This window comes from Augochlora pura, chromosome 2, assembly GCF_028453695.1.
Source record: "Augochlora pura isolate Apur16 chromosome 2, APUR_v2.2.1, whole genome shotgun sequence".
Classification (NCBI taxonomy): domain Eukaryota; kingdom Metazoa; phylum Arthropoda; class Insecta; order Hymenoptera; family Halictidae; genus Augochlora; species Augochlora pura.
Genome location: NC_135773.1, coordinates 25,748,196 through 25,770,443, shown reverse-complemented (window position 1 = coordinate 25,770,443; position 22,248 = coordinate 25,748,196). Strand labels below are relative to the sequence as shown.

At 43.2% G+C, this 22,248-nt stretch overlaps 1 protein-coding gene across 1 annotated transcript in view; it reads left to right on the top strand.

Moving 5' to 3' along the window:
• Window positions 1–22,248, top strand: part of Nlg3 (Neuroligin 3) — a 347,536-nt gene that overhangs the window by 286,726 nt on the left and 38,562 nt on the right. Inside the window, exon 2 of the mRNA XM_078196348.1 lies at window positions 9,412–9,570. Within this exon, the coding sequence (XP_078052474.1) occupies window positions 9,412–9,570 (159 nt within the window). The remainder of the gene's footprint in view (window positions 1–9,411; window positions 9,571–22,248) is intronic.

Sequence of the window (22,248 nt, the reverse complement as noted above, 5' to 3'; positions counted from 1 at the left end):
GCGTCGTGACGCCCGGCGTCGCGCGTCACATCGACTTCGCTGAATTTATCATCCACATCCATCCCCCCGGACCGAACGCGTCGCGTCGCCGAACGAAAATCTTCGATCGAGCAAATTTGCACACCTATTAAATTTCTTCCACCTGCCTATTCGATCCGCCTCCCACGATACCGTGACAACGCGCAGATTCCAACTTCCGTTGAGATCCCCTGTTGATGAGCACGATATGCTCTGCGCTGTTGATCGAGGATCGACGGTGCACGGTACGCCGAACTGAAAACCGGAGACGAATCCTCGAGAAATCGAGCTGGTTTTGCAATACTGTGTGGCAGCTGTTCCGACGAATGGAACTTTTAATTGTAACTTCGATGGAACTTCTGATTGTAATTTCGATGGAATTTATAATTGTAATTTCTTCGTTCTAGAACCAATGAAACTAAAGGCCCCTGCTAAAGCAATAAGGCCAACAAAATTATTTCACGTAGATTACTTTAAAACCAATTTGGGATCTCAGCATCCACTATCTCGCGTACACTATATCACGGATTTTCATCGAGCATACTGTTGATAAAAATCGTCTCCGGCTCGAGATCGTACATGGCATGCTGCGGAAAGAACTTATGGAATACCCTGATACTTATTATCGTTGCACTTTGCTACACAAAATTCTGAGATTTCTTACTATCAACCACAAAAAATGGATGGTTAACAAGTTTGGAAAAGCTCCACTGGAACCTGGCGTTGTAATCGGAAAAACTCGTTTTCCAGGACACCGCCGGCCACAAAGAACTCCGGAGTGTTTGAAAACTTATTGGTCGTACATGTTTCATCCGTTTATTTCGTTCGTTTCGATGGAAGCCACTAGATAAAGTTAGTGACTTTTTTTTTATACTGCTCCGCCGTGCGTTCCGCTGTTTTTGACATTCGCGACGGATCAGGCGATACGAGCAGCATTCTCCCGGAACGACGTAAAAGCAGAATGTACGCGTAACCGCGCGTTTATCATTAGATCTGGTAAATTAACACTTGGTTCGACGAACCCTAACAGCCTGCCTCTGTTTCCTCGTCCTTTTCGCGTTGTTTAATCCGCAGCAGCATCGTCGAGTTCCATGGACGCGGGTCTCTTCTTCCATGATATGTGTTTGCACAAATAAATTTCACACGGTTTCTAACACCTTCTTCGCGGTTATTTTTGTAGAAGAAATTCATTACCGACGTGGAGGTTGTGGTGTGTAAATCACGAGGTAATAATTTGCATCCGCTTGTCAAATTAATAACAATGTATTTGTTCAGATTTGTATGCTTTTACCAACGAAATTTCGTACAATAATTTTAATGACATGAACCCAAATAATTGGAATTAAAAATCTGAACTACACCAGTTTGATGAGTCCGGTTGCAATATTGATTTCACATTGTGCAAATATGAAAATTATAAACAATGTTTCGCAGACTATGCACGTATTATGTAAAATAAAATAAATATAGAGATCAAAATAAATATAGAAATAAAAATAAATATAGAGACCAAAATAAATATAGAAATAAAAATAAATATAGAGATACCAATTGTGGATAATGCGGAATAAAATAGTTTACTCCTCCTCTGGTTCTTTTTATATCACGCTACGGAAGCTGTAGTTCCTTAGCGGGCGTGTTTTCCTCGTTTGCTTTGCGAAACTAAACGTACGCTGGTAAATACCCGTTCCATGCGACCCTTTTTTTCACAACGTCGAAACTTTCGCGCCGAGGCATATGGATTTACGTGAAACAAACCACCGTTAATAAAACTCTACTTTTGTTTAATTGAACATTTATTGCAATATCTCTGTTCATTGTACCACTTCTGCGGCCTCAAATGTTTTCATTTTATCGCTAAAACTCCGTCCATTGTTACATCGCCGATCGCGAAACACGCACGATTGTGCACGGCTTGTACAAAGGTTTGCATCGCTTTTCAGATGAATTATGTTCGCTAACGCCGCGCCCAACTGACTTTCCGTATTGTCCGATACATTTTACATCCGATCGAAATATTACAATCGCAACGCTTGCAAAAATGTTGAACCATTTTTGTTTTTAGAACTCATTTTGTCTGCAAGTACATCAAATATTTCACGAATGGTAACGCTATGGTCAACGCTAACGGCTAAATAATCCGCTATCTGGAAATTTGCGCGAGCTTTTTTGTCAAAACATTGTTCAGCTCCTTCAGTCGCCGTTCGCGAATTGTTAGCGCACACGAAGACCATCTTAGCCTGAAAAGAGACAGACAGACAGTGACTACACCCGGCTGACACCGTTCTCCGTAGCTGCACAACGAGCACGTGGAAATAAGTGACGCGCGAAAAGGCGCGGCCTTTCCTTTCCCGGACAGTCGGACACGGTACACGGGGAGGGGAGGGGAAAAATTGGGAAAGGCCGTGTTTCCTGGGTAGCCTCGCGAGAGTCCGTTCCGCGAGCTATTTCCAAGGCATGCGACGCGGTTCACGGTCGGCGATGCGCCGGAGGAGAACGTTACCGAGAGAAACAGGTCGGAATAAAAGGGAAGAACGGGTGAGTGGGCGACGACGAGAGTCGGGGGGAGGGAGGTGGGGCAGGAGCAGGAGCAGGCGGGCGATTTTAAGAGGTGGGACAGAAGAAACGAGGGGAAACTGGATCAAAGAGACGCTCGAGCAACTGGAGAAGCAATCAGAAGGAAATATACAACGCCGGGGGATGGACGGTGGCAGATGGGGGAGGGGGTTGGGATAGAAGTGGAAGTTCCGGCTGTAGCTAACTAGGAAATAAGGATTGAGAAACGGGCAATTACAGATATGAAAGATAAGTTATCGCGAGCGCCGTTATTTTATTAGAGATTCTCATTCGGACGAGCAGCGCTGCCTCTATAACGTCTCCGACCGCCTCGTTTGTCCCCTCTTTATTTGGCTTCCGTTTTTCCGCTTTCGAGAAAATTAACTGTTCCCGTAATAATTCGTCGAGCACGGGGTGGCTCCTTGAACGCGGCGGCGACGCTACAAAGAAACTATTCTCATTGCCTCCTCCGCGGACGTCGAGGTTCATTAGACGATATTCCTGTCTTATTAAAAACTATATGCTCCCGAGGAAGTAGATTAATAAGTTAATAAAATGGGGACCGTGGAGGTGGTTATATTAAATATTTAATCAAGACAGCTGTACGGCTACGAGAAACTTTTATTCGCGAAGTAACGACGACCTCGCCCTACGTAATAACTCTCCTTTTACAGCCGAGTTTCTGTTCCTTAAATGTAAGAGCGGGCGGAGGCACCAACGCCGTGTGCGAGTGAAAAACTACGAGAACTCCGCCGAATTGGGAGGCAGTGCCTCGGATCGCTCCGACTATGACACTTCGCCAGCAGATTGAATTATTCTAAAGACTTTTCATTGAATCGCTTCGACGACCGGCGCTAAATAAAAAGCGGAATTTCCAGGTTCGTGATCGCGTTATATCGATTCCCCGTAAACGCATCGCCGTCTCTGTAATATCGTTGACTATTATATTCGTTGGCGGAGGAAGCTTTGCTTAATACCTCTCAACAATGAAAGGGAATGAACAATGCGCATATTACCGCGGTCTATGATCAATACGAAAGCCGCCTACTTTTTTTGCTATTTATATATAGCATCGAGGTTCACAAACATTTTTTTCAATATGATCTCTCAAAAAATATTATGCCGTTATCCCTAATATTAACATTAATTTTAAGTTTTCTACTTATTCTTGAAAAAATATCTCATCTATTACATTAACTTATGACAAAAATTTTTTAAATTCTCTTAATTTAAATATCCCCCAATGAAATAATTTTATATTAAAAATCTTATATTTATCATCATACAAAATTTATTTAATTCTATAGGGTCTTCTTGTCCCCTAATATAATTCAAGCATTTTTACTTAAAATTTAATTTATTTTTTTTTTAACATAAAGACAGTATATTATATTTAGTCTCACTTTACTGATTCCTGTTAACTGTACGCAAAATATCTTTTATTAGCAAGAACGAACGTTTTCAAAATCGTCATTAATTCAACCGTATCCGTATTACCACATATTCATTTGTCGAAATACCTTTGTCAAAGAATTTGAAATTGTGAATGGACGTATTTTATGGATTGGATTGAAAAGATTTAATTGATGGCCCTTCAACGTCGAAATTTCAAAATTGTTAGTAACGGAAGAAAATGAAAGCAATGGAATTCTCGAAATAGGAGAATGAAACGATATATTATATATTTATTGTAATTATCAATTTTGTACTATCGAGAAAATGTGTTCTCGCGTCTATTGTTCCTTTTGAATATTTAATAGCAAACTGTTAATGCAATTATGCTGTTCTTGTTCATTTCAAGACAATTTGCAATGAAAATGGAGATCCATATAAAATGATCAAGAACAAGTTTTGTGACAATTAAACCGAGTAGTCCGTAAGTGATTTAACGTAGATAAAATTATTTTTATTAATTTTGATCGCTTTTTCAATTTTGTATATCTAGAACAAAGTGTTTTCTGTTGTAAAATAAATCAACGTTTTACGTAATGATCACGCTGGAATTACATTTTCAACGCTAATCAAGGCATCTGTACACAAAGAGTACTGAATATCAAGTTGTCCGGCGATAAAAGGAGCATAATCGCGTAATCCTTCTTCAATGGAATCACCCCCCCCCCCCCCAAGTCGGAACAATATAATTACGGGAAGTATTTTCCTCTGTGAGATACTGAAATCCGTTGGCGTAGTAGAATCGCATTTTATACTCGCTGTAATTATCTTTGCAATCATGAACGAGGCTGCAAGTAGACGAGAACCAATGTAAACGTGAAAGAGATTCATGAAACGATAAATTGGCAATTTCTGGTTATTTTAAGGGAGGCCGTTCAGGCAAAAACATCAACCGCCAATAAACTCCCAGATGAAATTTTCGAAGATACGCATTTTGATAGCATTTTTTTACGCTGTGTCGAATTATGAGAAAACTGTTTTGCCAACCAACTTATTTTTCTTAATCAAAAACAGTATATTTTATGAAGAAGAAAATCGGATCGATGAAAAGGTGCTCAATTTTCTTCGTTATGCGCGCAAATTGCAGTGAAAATTTCTGCTCGATAATTTTTATTATGATTCGACTTATATATTTTTGAATGATTACTGACGAAATAATTTTCCGATAATTTGAATTGTCATGAAAAATTCAACAATACTTTCCACTTGTAATAAAAATTGTAACAACCTTATCCCCCCCCTGAAAATCGTTTCGTAATAGCCACTTTACCTGTTTCTCGATTGCAAACGGCTCAGCCGGCGATCAATAAACAAAATAGAATCATATCCCGACACAATCAGCGTCCCGATGCTAATCGGACGCGATTGTAGGAAGAGCCCGACGCCGTTCGGATAGCGGGACAACAGATTTTTCGGCTCGACCGGCGTTCGGCCCGCTGTTTACCGCAGGGCGAAAGTAAACAGGCCTGGGCATCGTATGAACAGCATTGTCGGCCGTAGCGGTGGTAACGCGTGATTTGTTGAATTATGACCGAGAGCCCGGCGGCGGTTCGCGGCGATCATGCTCGCGCGTGTTCCGGCTCCGTATTAGCATACTAAATCCGATTGACGTACCCGGCGCGCGCGCGCGCGCGCGTCCGCCGGCCCTCGTTTTAATTACCCCGAACGCGATACGTCGCGTGTCGGCCAGATAATGCTCGCCGAGTCCTATTCGAAGGACACGATCGAACCAATCGAACATCGGCACTCGAAAATAGGCGGGCGGACTGTTAATGGGGCACTCGTTCGCGATTTTACTCGGGCCGACGCGTTGCGACGCGTTGCGACGCGTTGCGACGCGGCGCCGGTTAACGAACACGAACTCGGCGCCCGCTAAACGGTGAATATCATAATGGCGTTGCCCCGATGAGAACGGCCATTACCAACGGAATCGTTCCTGTTCCGAGGAGATCCCGCGAACGTCGAAATCGGCGCCGCGACGCCGCTCAATAGCGCGGAGTACGCAGTTCAAACTATTTACAGGACGTCCTAACGAGTGGTGCTCGTGTCGGCTACGCCAGACAGGAGGCGGAGCGAGCGCAGGGGATCTTTAATGTTTTTTAGGGGTTCGACCCTTAAATTGAAACGACCAGAACTAACGGCGGCTGTTTTTTCAACTATGCGCGAGCGAGAACGGCCGCGGAACGAGAGGCGTCGCCGTGACGCGATACGACGTTTCCGCGCGCTTTCCGATCCCCGCGTTCGAGTGTTTTTGAAGGACCGTGGGATACCGTGGGATACCGTGCGCGCGAATTAATTAATAGATCCGGCGAAGGGGGCCGTTCCTGCGCAAGTAATTAATTAACAGAATCCCCGCGCGCTCTTTCTCCGCTCTTTTAATTGCAGTATCGATACGGGCATTGATTTAATATTGAAATTTTATCAGATTCCGATAATACGCCCGACCTATTCCCCATTCAGCGAAAATTCCCGCGTGCAACGATACGTCCGGCAAATGGCTGATGCTTCGTTTTTTTTCTTTCTTTCTTTCTTTCTTTCTCTCTTTCTTTTCATCGTATCTAAGGATTCACAATCGAACGAAAAGTATTTAACGTCGGAACCAGTCAGCGTGAGAACCAGCCGAACCGTGAACCGACGAGAGAGATTTTTTAAATTCAATCGCGCATTGTCGACCGAAATATGGCGATCCGGCTGGGGGACCCAGTCGCGCAAACTCCAATCGATATCGCGAATTTATCGATGCGCTGCGATCTTACGGAGAGCCGGGTCGTCAGCTTTTCATGCGAATAGCGGGTACTTTTTCGAAAATGCGATTGCACGGAATTATTTAAGCATCCCGAACGCTTATATTTTACGGTACGAAAAATTGGTCAGCTGGTGAAGAAAACCTCGATAATCGGCGAGCAAAATTTATCGAGGAATATCATATTTAAACAAACAATAACCTCAAAATTTCGAGAAAAATTGTTCTCTGAAAAATTGTTTTTCTTTCGATAGTTTTTCCTCTCGAATCCAATATTATATTTTCACTTTCTGACATTTTTCCTCTCATAAAAAGTAAACGAAATATTTAAGAGATTATAATGTGTAATGAGCACGTTGCAAATGTTGGAAAATCAGAGCCCTCTATATCGGGATTACTTACTTGGCGCATCGTCAAAGAAATAAATTCAGAGGAAGCAAATAAGACAGCGATATTTGCCATTTTGTGCGACGAAGCCCTCATTAGTAGGATCGGTCACGATGCAAAGGCGTCACGATCTATATAAAGGACTCGCCGTAAGCACCCTTAATGACCAATCACGGTAAATGGCGCTCCGCCGGCAGAGGGACAAAAGTTAAAAAGGCTTATAACCACTGTCACAATGCCGCCTCTCCGCTTTCAGCGGTCGACGGAACCGTGAAAAATAAATCGACGCTCAAGGGTCGATAAATCGACACTCGCCAGATCAAAGGGTTGAATGGGGCTCGCGGGCAAGAAAAGCCTGTCCAACGGTAAAATAATTCTCTTCGGGACTGGATGCCGAGTCGAAATTCATTCGCGAACCCAGTTGGAAATTTTAACACTTGCTTGTTGCGCCGCATGGTCTACGGCAATGCGACGCGTGTATTACTTTGCAAAAAGATAATGCGATCGAAGCATCGAGACGAAATTGATCGAGACAACCGAATCGTACGGAGCCGTGAAATAATAACCGTATAGTTTCAATTGCTATTACAAGCGTAATATGCAAGGGAAAGTTTCGGTTATGCAAATCCGCGATGAACTTACAGAAAGAATTGTTCGTTTGTAATAGCAACAACCTCGCAGGCTTTTGTCTACTTTCCCGAAGAGTCCATATTTTCATTTTCATAAGTTCGAAGTTGTTGAAGTTTCCGTTTCCAATATCATGCTTCTCTTAGTTGAAGGATCTACGCAAACAGCTCGAATCGCTCAACCAAATTTATCTTTCCCGTATGGCTTTGCTTTTTAAGGGAACAATTTCAGCTTCGTTGCTTTTGTCTGCGCTACCATCCGCCGAATTCATTTCCGCGATCGCGGATACCATTCACATCACGCTCTCGTCGTCGAGTTCTTCTTTTCGATGTTTTAATATCGCTTTTACTCTAATATCTCCCGGACGTTAATTACGCTTAAACTTTGAATCGAATCAGGTCACAGGCAATTAATTATTAATGATAGTAACTCAATAATATTAATAACAGTAATTATTCAATAAATTCAATAAGCATTCAAAATGCTCACGTAATTATTTCGTTGATCGATAATGAGAGAATCATTTACTAACAATTACTTGATCAGAGATTTCAGACCTTCGCTACCCTGCATCATATATTATTCGTTGTCCTATAATTATAAGAGTAGGTAATTTTTAAAATGTTTTTTCTCGAAATAGCTTCTCGACTTGGCGAACTTAAAAATCGAGAAATAACGAATCGAATATCTTGGCTTTTGACAGACGTACTCGACAAATGATCTATTACCACATTTAAAACATTTCCACTTTTCATTTAAACGCTTTCATTAATAACACTGTAAATTATTATTTAGTAAGCGTATAATAATTGGCCATTGAAACAATCAACATCAATGATCAGCAACCCATTGTTTACAGGCCGCGTATGGCTTATCCGCTGTTTATTTGCGGCTCGCTAACGCGACGCACCTGTTCGAAAACAAATTGACGAACAGTCCAAATTGGGATTGTTGCCCATTAAATGGTTGCTCCTAACTGCTCAACGGCATTCTTCTAAAAAAATCGTAAAGTTTACTTAAAGAACGTCTTTTTACGTATTCGACATTGTGAAGATAGCACATTGAAATAACATGTTTTAACGAAGTATTTTTCCGAGCATAAGTTACCAAACACAGACGCACCGCTCGAAATATCTGCATCAAGTGTCGGAAGCTCGTCGCAAGCGTCATTCGAAGAAACAAGTACGACATTTCGGTATTAGAAATACCGGGTAGCACGGCAAAGAGAAATCAGTCTAACGAAATTTTCAAGCAGCGCGCGGCGTTCGCGGCGAAAATGCCATTATTACTTCGCCGGGTCGAAACTATGTTTCTCATTACCCCTCGCGGCGAGAACTGTTGAGAAACACGGCATGCCACAAAGGCGCGTCGCGCGAACGGGAGCCGCGCAAGGGTTTAGAGCAGGACTTCCCGATAATTTGTTACCCAAATAGAGCAACTATTTGGTTCGCGCGGGCGCGGAAGGCGTCCCCGCGAGGCCTCGGTGTCCGCACGATAATCCTTTACGGCGCTGTCAGAACTTTATAGAGCGACGCATTTGAAAAATGGCTGTTTAAGGACGCGCGACGGGCCGCTATCAAGTGTCAGCGGTATACCGATCGATCACCAGATAATTTTATTGATTACAGCCGGCGTGAAGGACAGCAGCGAAAGAAGATACCCGGTGATCGTGTTCGTGCACGGGGAGAGCTACGAATGGAGCAGCGGCAACCCTTACGACGGCAGCGTGTTGGCCAGCTACGGGGGTGTCGTCGTCGTCACCATTAATTACAGACTCGGCATTTTGGGTGAGTAATTTCACGTTTCGACTGGCTTTCGATTGGTCAAGTGTCCGGAGTCGCTACTCGACCGTAGACGATTTATAATTGTCTCTTTGAATGTTGATTGCCATCTTTCGACCAGACCTCATTAAATCGAAGCTAATTGCTTTACATACATTTCTATCGCACCCATTCGTTACTCGTTTCACTGTCATTTACTGTCATTCACGAATCCTAATCGTGTCACTGAATCCAAAACGAGACACTATTTACGGAGCAGATACGCGACACGATTGTCAAATCTGTAGCCCCGGAGCAGATTCGAAGCAGCGCGCCGTTAAGGAAATTGTTATTTCACCTAGGTAATTTAGTTAAATGAGATCACGTAAAGAGGTCCTCGCTCGCGAGGTCGGAGATAATCAATGGGTTACCGTCCCGGCTTACATATCAGAGAGTTCCATCGGGGCTCAATCAAGAAATTCCACGGCCGACGATGAACAGCGGCAATTACCCCCGCAAAGAAGGGTGGAAAACCGTCTGATTACGAGCACACCCCGGACGAAGAAAATCTGGCTTTGCGCCCCGTACCCCCCCCGAGCAACAGACAATAAACCCGGGGAAAAGGGATCTTAATTTCGATCCCTTGACGAACGCGGGGGCCGAGTGAAACTTGGTCGCCCAGTTTCTGGAAATTCGGCTCAGCCAACCGGGAACGAGACACAGAAGCTGATCGTTAGCGCTTCGAACGGTGCCTTAATTACGTGCGTAGAGAATTTGATGTCGGGTCGGGCGCGAAGGCAGCTACACAACCCCTTCCCCACCTACGTGGCCGGATGTACAGTCATTAACATGGCGACTGCGTATCACCTCCCGTGCCGGGATGAAACTACGCAGTTACCCGTTCCGCGTTAGTTCGCTTCTATCACGATAAAGAATAACATCGAAACCGTTGGACCGCCGCCAACGGAATTATTCGTTTAGCCGAGTGTTTCCCGCCAGCCGCTCGGAGACCAAACCGCTTCGGGCGTTCAACTTTAATATGACTCCTATGAATCGACTCGAAGATGAAGCCACGGTTCCAGATGACTCTGTGAAAGAAAATAATGGATTTTTCTGTGCACCCATTATTGCGTTCCGCGGGGTCACTGATCGCCATCGTCGGGAACATGCAATTATGTCAGTGGATGATCCGCAGCTCTTATATGGAACAGAGTAATCGCTTTGTCATATCATAATTTACTTGCAAAGAAATAGTAATTTTATGCAGAGTAAAAATACTTTACTTACATAAAGATCGTAGAAGTGTGTAATTCGAGATATGTTATAGTCATTATTGCAAAATCACGCTTAGATGCAAGAAACAATACTGCACCATATTCTAAGTTGTTTTCTTCAGAGAAACATACATTTCTCAAAAAGTTGTACTATAATCAATTAATTCCCCATACCAGCTAATAAATTTTAATATCTAGTGATCTACTAGAATCACGATGCCCTCTGAAAAGAAACAACGGAGCACAAAGGGTTAAAACTTTTGATTGCATTTCGATGTTTCCAATAAGAAATGCAAGATGCACTATATCAATAGTTACTGTATAGTATATTTACAAATATCAATATTTCAGGACGAAATAATACAAATTCAAAATGCCTGTATTTGCTCGCTATAAAAGAAGTATTTTCTATGTTACTGCAACTGGAACAGGTTTTAAGTGGCCTTCTTTAGGTTAGCCAGTTTCTATATTATACCGAACACAATGAAAGTTCCAACTTGAAAAGATTTAAATAGAGGTAGACAGAGAAGAAAGTCAATTGTTTCATCTGGCACTTGTAAGGAGGAAAAGAACACAGCGGAGCATAGAGAAAACCAAAGGGGAAAGAAAAAGGAGTACGCGAAAGGCACGTAATCCAAACACGAGAGGAAAAAAGTGGAAACAACGGGTGGAAAACCAGGAATGAAGAATGTCACGATGAAGAAGATAAGGAGTATTATTGCTGTGCATTATTGCTGTGTACGCTTCGATTCGTACAGTTCCAGCTAACCGAATGAAAAATGGGTGCTCAGCATGAAGTGTAATAATTGGGAAGAATGAAGAATGCATGGAACAACATGATTCATGCTTTTGTTATAATTGGGAAATCGAATGTTCTGTAAACAGATCAAAATAGTATAATGATTTTAAACATGTTATTATTCTCTCATTTTACCTCTCTTTATTTTGATACAAAGATATTGAAAAATATTGAAAATCGTGGGTGAAGCGATGCCTCTTGGACTCGAAATATTGATAAACTTTGACCTATCGTAACTCTGTTAAAAACAACCGTACAATAATGAAAATTAGCGTGTTTTGTAGAGCAAAGTCTCCTCTTTAGTTTGCCCTAGTCGTTTGTTAACTTGCGCTTCGGGAGCACCGAAAACGTTTGGAAAGCCAGGAGACCAAAATCGACCCGTGGAGTCCGATTTAAATAGGGTGTAATTTCTATATTCATTTTCAAGAATACTCATTTAAGATTCTAGTACGAAATCCTATACACTTAATCGTAGTTCAAAGACAAATCGCCACTTCCGGCCTCCGGTTTCCCTAACTTTCGTGACGAAAAAGTATAACTGTCTCGTGTATGAAACTAATAGTTCTCTTATGGAGGGAAAGAATAATTTTCTCGTGAAGAAGAGGAATAGTCTCCTTGGAGAGAAAACGAATAGCGCTCTCATGAAGAGAACAGGTAGCTCTCTCGTGAAGGAAAAGAATAACTTTCTCATGGTGGAAGACTGTAGTTCTTTCTTGGAGAAGAATAAACTGTCTCATGTAAGAGACTCGGGTTTGCTTTTTCGAGAAAGACACCTGGAATAGGTCGCGTCACGATTCTAAGGTAATAAACGTTTGATGGACGGCTACCGTCGCTGTGAGCCTATTATCACGTGCCCTCCACCGAAAAACAAGCCGTGGCGCTTCGTTAGAGACAGTTATTACCAGACTGCGATATTTATGCAATTGAAAAATTGTCTACCTCAATAGCAAGAAACAGAAGAGTACTTCAAACCTGAAAATGTAGAAAATAATAATAGTAGATTGAAATGTCGTTGAAAAAAGGTGTAGTAAAGCAAACGGGGCATATTTTGATTAAATCAACAGCTTTTGAAAAAAGATATACAGTTTTATCTATTTAACTTAAGCATCCGACATTTCGTATGCGCCAACCTAATAGAAACGGAGGAAAAAATAGGAGATATTTAAGAAAAGGATGACTGTCACAGAGGCGAACATATTTGTATAACTATATGTCACAGCAGGCTGGCATCCAATAATAGACAACTCTTACTCCTCCGAGGGTATATCGGACGTCTTCTCTCGAAGAGCAGACCGATCCCCTAATAGCTCTCTCTCTCTCTCACGAATAACAAGAATAGCACTCTCATGGAAGAGATTAGCAGTCTTCTCGCAGCATAGAAGGATAACTTTCGCGCGAAGAAAAGAACAATTAGGTGCGGCTCTCCGGTGGAGATGAGTAGCACTCTCGCGTAGAGGAGAGCGGCCCCGGCGCAGCTCCCGCGAATCCCGCGGCATAAAAAGGTCATTGCATTGGCTGGCGCGGACCACGTCGAAGGGATTGAAAGTTTCAGCACGGTTGCCTGGCAGAGCCCGGCCAACCAAATCTAATAGGAAACTCATTACGAGCAGGTCTTCCTGCTTTCACCAAACTACATTCTTGACTCTGCCTCCCGTTTCCGTGACAGCGGCTGCCACGACTCTGTCTGCGCTGGCAATATACGCTGTGCTGGCCCGCCAGCAGCTTCTTCGTGCTATGATATATTCGAGTGACGTCAGCGCGATTCTTCGACGTCTGAGAGCGAAGGATGAAGCGCGCGCCCTACAGGGAGAGGCAGAGAGAGAGGCAGAGAGAGAAAGAGAGAGAGAGAGGGGGGGGGGGATGAGGGAGAGCTGAGAGGGCTGCGCTGTCGCCGACGGGACACGTATTTCTGGAAATGAAGCCGACAGTTCGTGCGCCGCGCGGAGATTAATCGGGACTTTGCGCGAAGCCAATTGTCGAACGGAGGTTAACGTCTTGTAATCAAGCCGCCTCGTGTTCCGAGAGCTTCGGCGGGAATACGGACTCGGGGAAAACGGGATGGTGGAATCTAGAGGAAAATCGGACGGGTTGGAGAACTGAACTCGAGACATATTTTCGATTTGCCGATGATCGATGATTCGTCGGAAGAAAATAAAGCCGATACAAGCAAGAAAAATCATCTATTTCTATTATTAAAAATGTTAAGAAAAAAATAACTGCTAATCAACGCAAAGTAAAAGGAGTCGTAGTACAAGGGGTTAAGAAGAAGAAGGATATTTTTCGAGAGACCTTTCGTCCTTTCTTCCTTCGCGGTATAACAGTATAATCTTCGATTTTCGCCGTAACAGAACAGAATTAGTCGACGGACCAGATTCAAATTAAGGCAGCAACGAGAAAAATGAAGCTGTATATTATTCCGGGCTTCCCACTGTTTGCGTAGACTCGGAAAGATGGTTTCATCGCGTCCCGGCCGCCGGGACGTGAAATTAAGCGTATTCGGCACTTGGAGGCACCAGATTCACGTACCAGAAACGTAATTTCCAGAGGAAACAGCGGACCGCGCCGCGCCCGGCGAATCCGAATTTTTAAGCTTGGCCGCCGTTAATTTTACATGGAAATGAAGCGGAATCCAGTTTCACGATGTCACGAATAAGGATTCCCCTTTTTTTTCGCCGGTTCCGCGTTCCTCGTCCGCCGTCGGTTCGGCCTGGGAAAGCGACGGGGCCGTACGTGCGCCTTGTCGCGGCATCCGGCCGCTGTAATAAGGTTCCGTTTCTTGAATTACATTCCCGGCATTTTGTACAACATCGAGCGCCGCAGCACGTTCAGAATAATGTCCGTTGCGAAATCCGGATCGCCCGGCCGGGACGCATTTCGCCAGAAATTTCAAGCGCGAGGCCGAGAGCGCGCGCGCGCGCGCCGAGTTCCTTGACCCATTCGCGGCGGTCAACTCGCTGTTGCGTCGAAGCCTTTTGCCGGACATTTTCACGGACGACGTACTATTTAACCCTCCGGCGCGCTGCCGGACTCTGCAACGGGCACCAAGAAAATTGCTACTCTTCCGTTCGCGTTCACATTTGTTTTTTCGAATTCCTCCAGGGTCTAAGTAAATTCTCCGTTTTTAATTGGAATTGTTTGACGCGATGAGACGACAGCAACAGTCCTGCTCGTGGCAACAAGAAACGCTTTCGTACTTCGTGCTTCGTGCGGTATTTCTCTTTTGAATTTATATTTTACGCCTATTGGCGTAATCGAATATTTATTCAGTGTTCCCTTAAAAATTTTAATATCTATTTAGTAATAATTTTTAGATTATCCCAACGTCTGAATACATTCTTGCATCAGTACATATCAAATGATATTTACAGGCAAATGATTCTAGCATCCACTGTTATCACAAATAAACCAAACGAGACACCGTCGAGCCTTCAAAGGAAAACATTGAAGCGTTTAATTGCGAAACAAGGGGAACATTATACAATGAAAAAAAAACCGTGTTCGATGTGAAAAAGGACCAATCGAGATAGAAGCTTTTCATCGGAGGAAAAAATTGGCGAACAGAGGCGTCAAAATGTTACGCTTACGGCGCGGATGCGAAAAAAAAGGGGGGAAAACGAACTGGCCCAGAACGACGATAGGGGGGTTGTGGCGGAAAATATCGAAATTTGATTCCATCGTTACCCCGTTCAAACGGAAGAGGCTCGGTTTCAGGAAGCACGTTCTTCTCCCGGCCGCAATTTTCGTTGTCCATTTTTTCTCGTTTTTACTTCGGCCTGGCAAAAGTGACGCCGCGCTTTGTGCCACGGCGAGGAGCGGGTGGGAACTGGGGTAGGCGGCGGCGGAGGAGGAGGTGGCGGCAGGGACGGCTCGGTGGATAGGGGTGTGACGGCCGGCGATATCCAGCCACGGGTATGCACGCCCATGTACCGGAAAATTTAAATCAACGAGTAACGTTCAGCAGTTCCATTGTAGCGAGAAGAATAGGAGACACGGAAGCGCCGCACGACAGATACTCCGGAGGTTGAATATCAAATGGGATATGACCGGTGGTGGTTTATTTCTATTCTAGTTTCGCGCGTATTCTGCCGCACCCCTCCCCTCCACACCCTCCGCGAAACTGCGCGCGGTTCGCTATCTGGCTCGTTCGTTATTTGTAGCGTCCGCGAGGGCGAGCACGATTCTTCCTTCCTCTTCTATTAAAAACCACCCTGGACTCGACCTGGTAATCGTTGCCTAACGTCCACGAAGAATGCTGCTCGATACTCGACAGGTTTTCTATAGGCGGCCACTCGACAATCGGAGTGCCGTAACGGTCGTACGACCGACAATTTTTAATGGACTCGAAAATTAATTCCTAGTACAGTCTACTAACGCTGAGAGGTATATAACGACTCCTTAATTATTAACAATTTATTTTCAACACTCGTCGCTCAACTTCACGCTGTGTTAACCCCTCGGAAACCAAAAACCGAATGACGAGAGAGAGAGACCAAATCTTAGGAGAAATAAAATTAATATTTACAGCGCGCTTACAATTACTTCAGCGTTTAAATATTACTGGCGAAAAGACAGAATCTTATTTTGACTTAAAAAGACGAAATAACATCCTTGCTTAACAGGTTATTGTTAGAGATCATAATCGCGAGTCAGACTCGTGAAAGTGCGGCAAGGGGTTAATTATACACTTGTAATACAATGCAGCTGATACGCGAGCAATTCTGCTTTGTAGCTAAAGTAAAAGTGATAAGTTCTCGAATTAATGCGAATTGGTAGGTGAGTAATGGGATTTATTTACCTGCTCCGCTCGAAGTCACGCGAGATGCAAATGGAACAGCGTGTACGATTCGTTTGGGAACGGATCGTCTTGGTTTTCCAGCTCGTCCTATCGTCGACGATTGTTGAACCGCGGCAGTCGATTCCCTCGGGCATAATTTCTAATTAAAAACGCGCCGCATTTGCATCTTTAATTCCCGCGTCTGCCAGGTTCATTTTTTTTTAAATAACCTTTTTTTCGGCCGTTGCGTTCGCGTGACGCGATTGCGTGCGCGCCGCGTGTTTGGATGCGATCTGTCCGGCACGATAGCGGCCGGGGGAAAAAAACATAGCGAACGCGATTTTATCGTTAATGCTTTATGCGTACGCGTGGGTGTCGCGATAGGCGACGCCGGAAGTGTAATTAGGCGTGCCTCGGATCGGCTAGCTGAACGCGTCGCGTATTTCGCGTACCACGTGATGCTGAACGCCGGCTAAACCGCGTCTGTCCGTGACCGTTCTCTTCTACGGACAAAAAAACCATTTCCAGGAGTGGAGATGAACAACCCCGTTGCTGGAAACAACTCGACCGCCATGATTTTTGAACATTTCATATTCCTACAATTTTTCAATGCTCCATCGAGACGCGATTTTTCCCTCAGCAAACGAAATACAAGTTTATTAATCGAAAAATGCGGTCGCATTTAGAATAGTGAACATCGAATATAAAAAGAAAAATAAGAAATTTAAGAGGCAGAAGAGATTCGGATAATTTTAAATAATAAGAATATAACACATGAAGCTACCTCTAAAACGGCGACAAATTATAGAACAAAACGGTGCATATTTGACCTAAATCGGACAATCCGAAACATGTTAAATAAAGTCTTAAAGTTCACGTAAAAATGAATTCCTTTTCCCGAATCTAATATACAAACTATACACAAAAATTTTGTCGAGAAATTAGACAAATAAAATGTAGCTTTGCTAAAAATTTTTACCGGCTGACGATCTGTATGAAATTTCAGCTTGAAATGTTATGCCGTTAAAAACCCATTTCAAAAAAAGTTCTCGAAAACTTATTAGCCACTCGGTGTATGCCTCTATCAAATTTCATGGTGCTTTTAGAGGAAGTAATTCTTACAAAAGTTTTTAACACGTTTTTTATCGCCCATCATTCATATCGGAAGGATGAAAATAGCCTTAAAAGTTGTGGGGAAGGAGGAGGGGGTGGGGCGGTGGGGAGGCGGAGGGGGTGGTCCACATTTGCTTGACTACCTCCGAAACGAATAAAGCCAGGAGAAACATCGTGAGCAGTGACGCTGTCGGTTTAAAAAATAGAGCTCGGTTGTGCAAAAATGTTTCAATTTATTATCCGTGTATAAAATTGAATTTTAATATACTCGTAGGTATACTTTCAATGAAACATATATATTATACTCGAACTTTGAGCTGAAACAATTTGATCTTCATCGATTGAAACAAAAATGAATCCGATTTTCCCTTTTCTTTAACAATTTCGATGAATTAAACATAATGTCTAGATTTTAATGTTTTCATTGTTTTAAATGAAACAGTATAGTGCTCGTAGGTGTTGTGTAATAATAATGCTCCTCGCTCGCTGCTTTTCGGGCTTTTTATTTGTGAGCTGGTAGGAAGGTGGAAGGAGAAGTGGCAAGGGAAGTGGAAAGTGAAAATTTCAAAGTAAAATAACAAGGAAGAATAAAAATCTGAATACGGGAAATAAAATGGTTGGAATGCGTCCAAACATTTGGTAGAAAAATCCAATTTTGTTTCAATTAATAATAAATAAGTAATGTTCATATTTGGCAGAAGAATCCAATTCTGATTCGATTTATTGTTTCGATTAAACAACAAATAAAATAACGTTCACATTTAGTAAATTACATACGAAATCTTGATCGGTCATCTGACGCCGACAATTTGTTGCTTTACGATACGACAGCGAACGGGTTAATAGACAATACTCCCCGATAAATACACATCGGAACCAGCGAATGTCGTTCGTCTATGCTGCGCTGTTGGCCGGCAATCTAACACCCTATGGATGAAGTCGAATGGATGGAAGCCATGGAACGCGAGGGGGAGGGGGCCGCGCGCGCGCGCGCGCGAACGGGGGAGACCCGGTAATAAGTCTGAAAGGATCATCAATCACGGGCCGATCCGAAAACAAACGGGGGAACCCTAGAAAATTGCAGCGCGATATATTATCGCGGAAAATTGAGAATCGCGCATGCATATTCAACGCGGATTGTTTAGAACGCAAGCGTTGCTTTAAACCTCGTTTTCATCGATCATTTCGTAGCGCGGGCGCGCCAAAAATTGAGCGTGACGGGTTCAATGTACGGGAGACTGATGAACGCCCGGGATATTTATTAACATATTCCGCCGGGCAAATAAAACGTTCGGGGCCAGCCCGTTTTTCCGGGCTTCTCGCGTTAATCACGCCCGCGTTTATTCTCTCTCTGTCCGGCGTTGAACGATGCCGGGCGACGCGACGCCGGACAAAAGCCGGAAGGCGTAGTAATCGGTTTCGCGTGCGTGTAACGCCCGATATTTCTTTTTTTTTCTTCCCACGTCGGAACGATCAAATTTCGAGGACGAAGCGAGACAGAGGAACGGGGGGAGGAGAAGGAGACGCGCGCGTTTTCGTCCTGAATTATTTCTGGGGCGCAGCGGCGTTGATGGCGTCCGGCGAACAGAACGTTTAACGAGAACATTCGCAACCGCAGAAGTCGCGGAATTCTCGAAAGATCGATTTCTACCTGTATATCGAACGTAATGAATCGTTTAAATCGAATCCTTTGAGCTGTACCAGTGGTTGACCTAACCGAAAAGAGAACCATAGTCAATATCGACTCAACCTAACAATTCACATAGTCAACATCGGTTCTACCTAACAATTCACATAGTCAACATTGACTGTACCTAACAATTCACAGCGATCACACCGATACGTTCACTATACGGTTCCCATTCGTACGATGAGGTGCTGTTTCGTATCATCCTGGACAATCTAACATAATCATTCATATTCATTCAAATTGTAGCGGCTCTGTCACTCGACGCTATTCGCCAACAGATGGGTTCCTTTCACGAAAGCTATAGCTACATACCCTCCCTGTTTGTATACATATACAGGGTGGTCCACGCAATTGTCTCAAGTCATAACTCCGTTATTATTGCATTTATGAAAAAATGCCAAAGGAGAAAGATAAATGTTAAAGATAAATTTTTTTAAATAGAAATGCTAAAATAAAATTCTAAAATTGAAGTACGATATTTCTTAAAATTCTAAAGTTTAAATATGATACTTTTAAAAATTTTAAAATTAGGGTACGATATTTCCTAAAATTCTAAAATTGGCTACGGTTTTTCTTAAAATTCTAAAATTCGAGTACGATATTTCTCAAATTTTAAAATTAGTATATGATATTTCCTGAAACTCTAAAATTGAATACAGTGTTTCTTAAAATTCTAAAATTCGAATATAATATTTCTTAAAATTCTAAAGTTCGAGTACGATATTTCTTAAAGATTTCTTTACAAATTCCTCAAAGATGCATACGCAAAGTAACATTAGAAAGTTGTCGGGACCCCAATATCTCGATTTCCCTTCTTTCTATCTCGGGCTTTTCTGAATAACACAATGGGCGCACCACTGTGCGAAATTCCAGCTCCGTGTAACGCAATATCCTCTATACACGGTTGCTGGTTCGTATAAAATTAAGATCTAACCAGTTTAACCAGTGTCATTCGCAAATTCCGAAAAAGTTCTATCGAAATTGACGGGTCGCGAGGTGGCACATCGCTACCACGGTGATGTACATAGTTTCGTTAACAGGAAATTTTATAGCAGCAGAGCGCGATACGAGGGGGGCGCGGTTTTTACCGAGGGTCGCAGAGATCGGCTAAAAATCGGAAGGAGCGCGCGGTGCATGTTGGAAACGTACCGACAAAGCACGGTCAATTTTCGAATGTACGGGTCCGAGTTCCGCGCGGAACAAAGGAATTTAGTTTCGAGAGGCCGGATAGACGGATAATTGGCGTGTTCGTTGGGAAATTAACTTATCGAGGATCGCGAGGGAAGCAGAGAATATCGCCCGGGAATTCCAGAGCGCCGGGCAAAGAAACGCGTCGCGTTCTATTCGCGCGGACTTGTTTCGCCAAGCAACCATCCGTTCCGTGAAATTAAATGTAAATTTCTATATTATTCCCGGCAATTCCGGGGCGCAATACCTCCGTTGCCGGTGTGTGTGCGCGCGTGCGGCCCTCGAATTATACGCCCGGCATCGTACACACCGCGAGACGCCGCCGCTAAACACGCCGGCATTATTAGGTACGCCCTGGAAAAGTCAACTTCCACTTCCGACGCTTCTGCTATTCGACGCAACCGGGAACACGCTCATTGATCCGCTCGCTAACAATAAGAGCCAGCACAGTTTAGCCGAAGAAAGTTTTGATACGAAGGCTCCAGTTCCACGGAGATTGTTCCAATCGGTGGATGTAATGCTCGTGTACACTCGCGGACAAAAGGTAGTGCAGCGAGAAATAAAAATAGAAGAATATCGGTTCGGTAACCGTGGCACGCTTCACCCTCTTCTTGTGGAGCATCGTGTGATACTCGTGATGGAGATTATAAACGCTATTTGCTAAGCAGGATCGTTAATCGTTCCCTTTAAGTTGAAATGAAATTCTGTCCATCCGATGTTAATCGAATGAAATATATATAGTTCTACAATACGTTGAAATTGATGAGAAAAATTTTAAACGCTCGTACACGAAAAATTCATATTGCGAGAAGTTAAAGGCTGGTATTAAATTGTTTTCAGATGTACCGATTACCGTGCTGTTCCATGATTTCCAACAATTCGAAGAAATAATCATTTCCACCGTTCCTCTAGCGTTGTTCATTAAACGCTAAATGGTTTGCGTGTCTCGCTACTGTAGAAAGATTGTATTAATTTACTACGCGGCGCATATAAATTGCAGAATTTTCTTGTTCAAACATGAGATCTGAATAACTTCTCTTCCACATTTATCAATCCCGTTTCATGTAGATCCAAAAGACCGTGAGCTTTAAAACCTGGAATTTTTACCGGGGATTGAATTAATCAAACGTCAATGAAATCGTGGAATTATATAGAGAGCGAGATCTGCATTTTATAAATTCGAATTTAAGTGAGATTCCAGGAATATAATTGATAAATTCATTTTATTAATAGAGATAATTGCAGTGTCATTGAACTACGGGGAAGTATATTTTTCATTAACAAGAGATTCAAACGTAACGAGTAGACTGCTGTTTTTTAACTGTTTAAGTGAGCGAATAATAAATAAGATAGAAATAATATAACAATATCCCGAATTCGTTTAATGTCTTCATAACTTTGTTTGTCCGAGATTATCCATTGCCAGTGTCGAATATAAAAATATTTGGCAAAAAGTCAAGAGCATTTGTTATTCGACTAATATTCCCCGCACGTATCACGAACCCGTTCACCATGCTCGTATAATATACCCGCAGCATCGTTTTTCACCAATTTAGCACACGTTCTGAAATGATTTCGTCAGCGGTGATATCCGCGGTCTCAATCGAATATTTTCAGCCGAGGATATATTTTCACTGAATAATTTTCAATATGCCGGAACATTCGGCGGACGCGTCGCCGCTATTCGGGACAGTTTTCAAAGGGGATGAAACGGGAACGAACCCGTACGGAGACGCGGATAATCATCCGTTCTTGACCCAGACCGCGATGGAAGCCGGATCCGTCCCAGATTCGGAACACTTCGGAACACCATGTAAACACGATCGTAGACGCATCTAAACGAATATAGAAAGCATCTTCCCGGCGA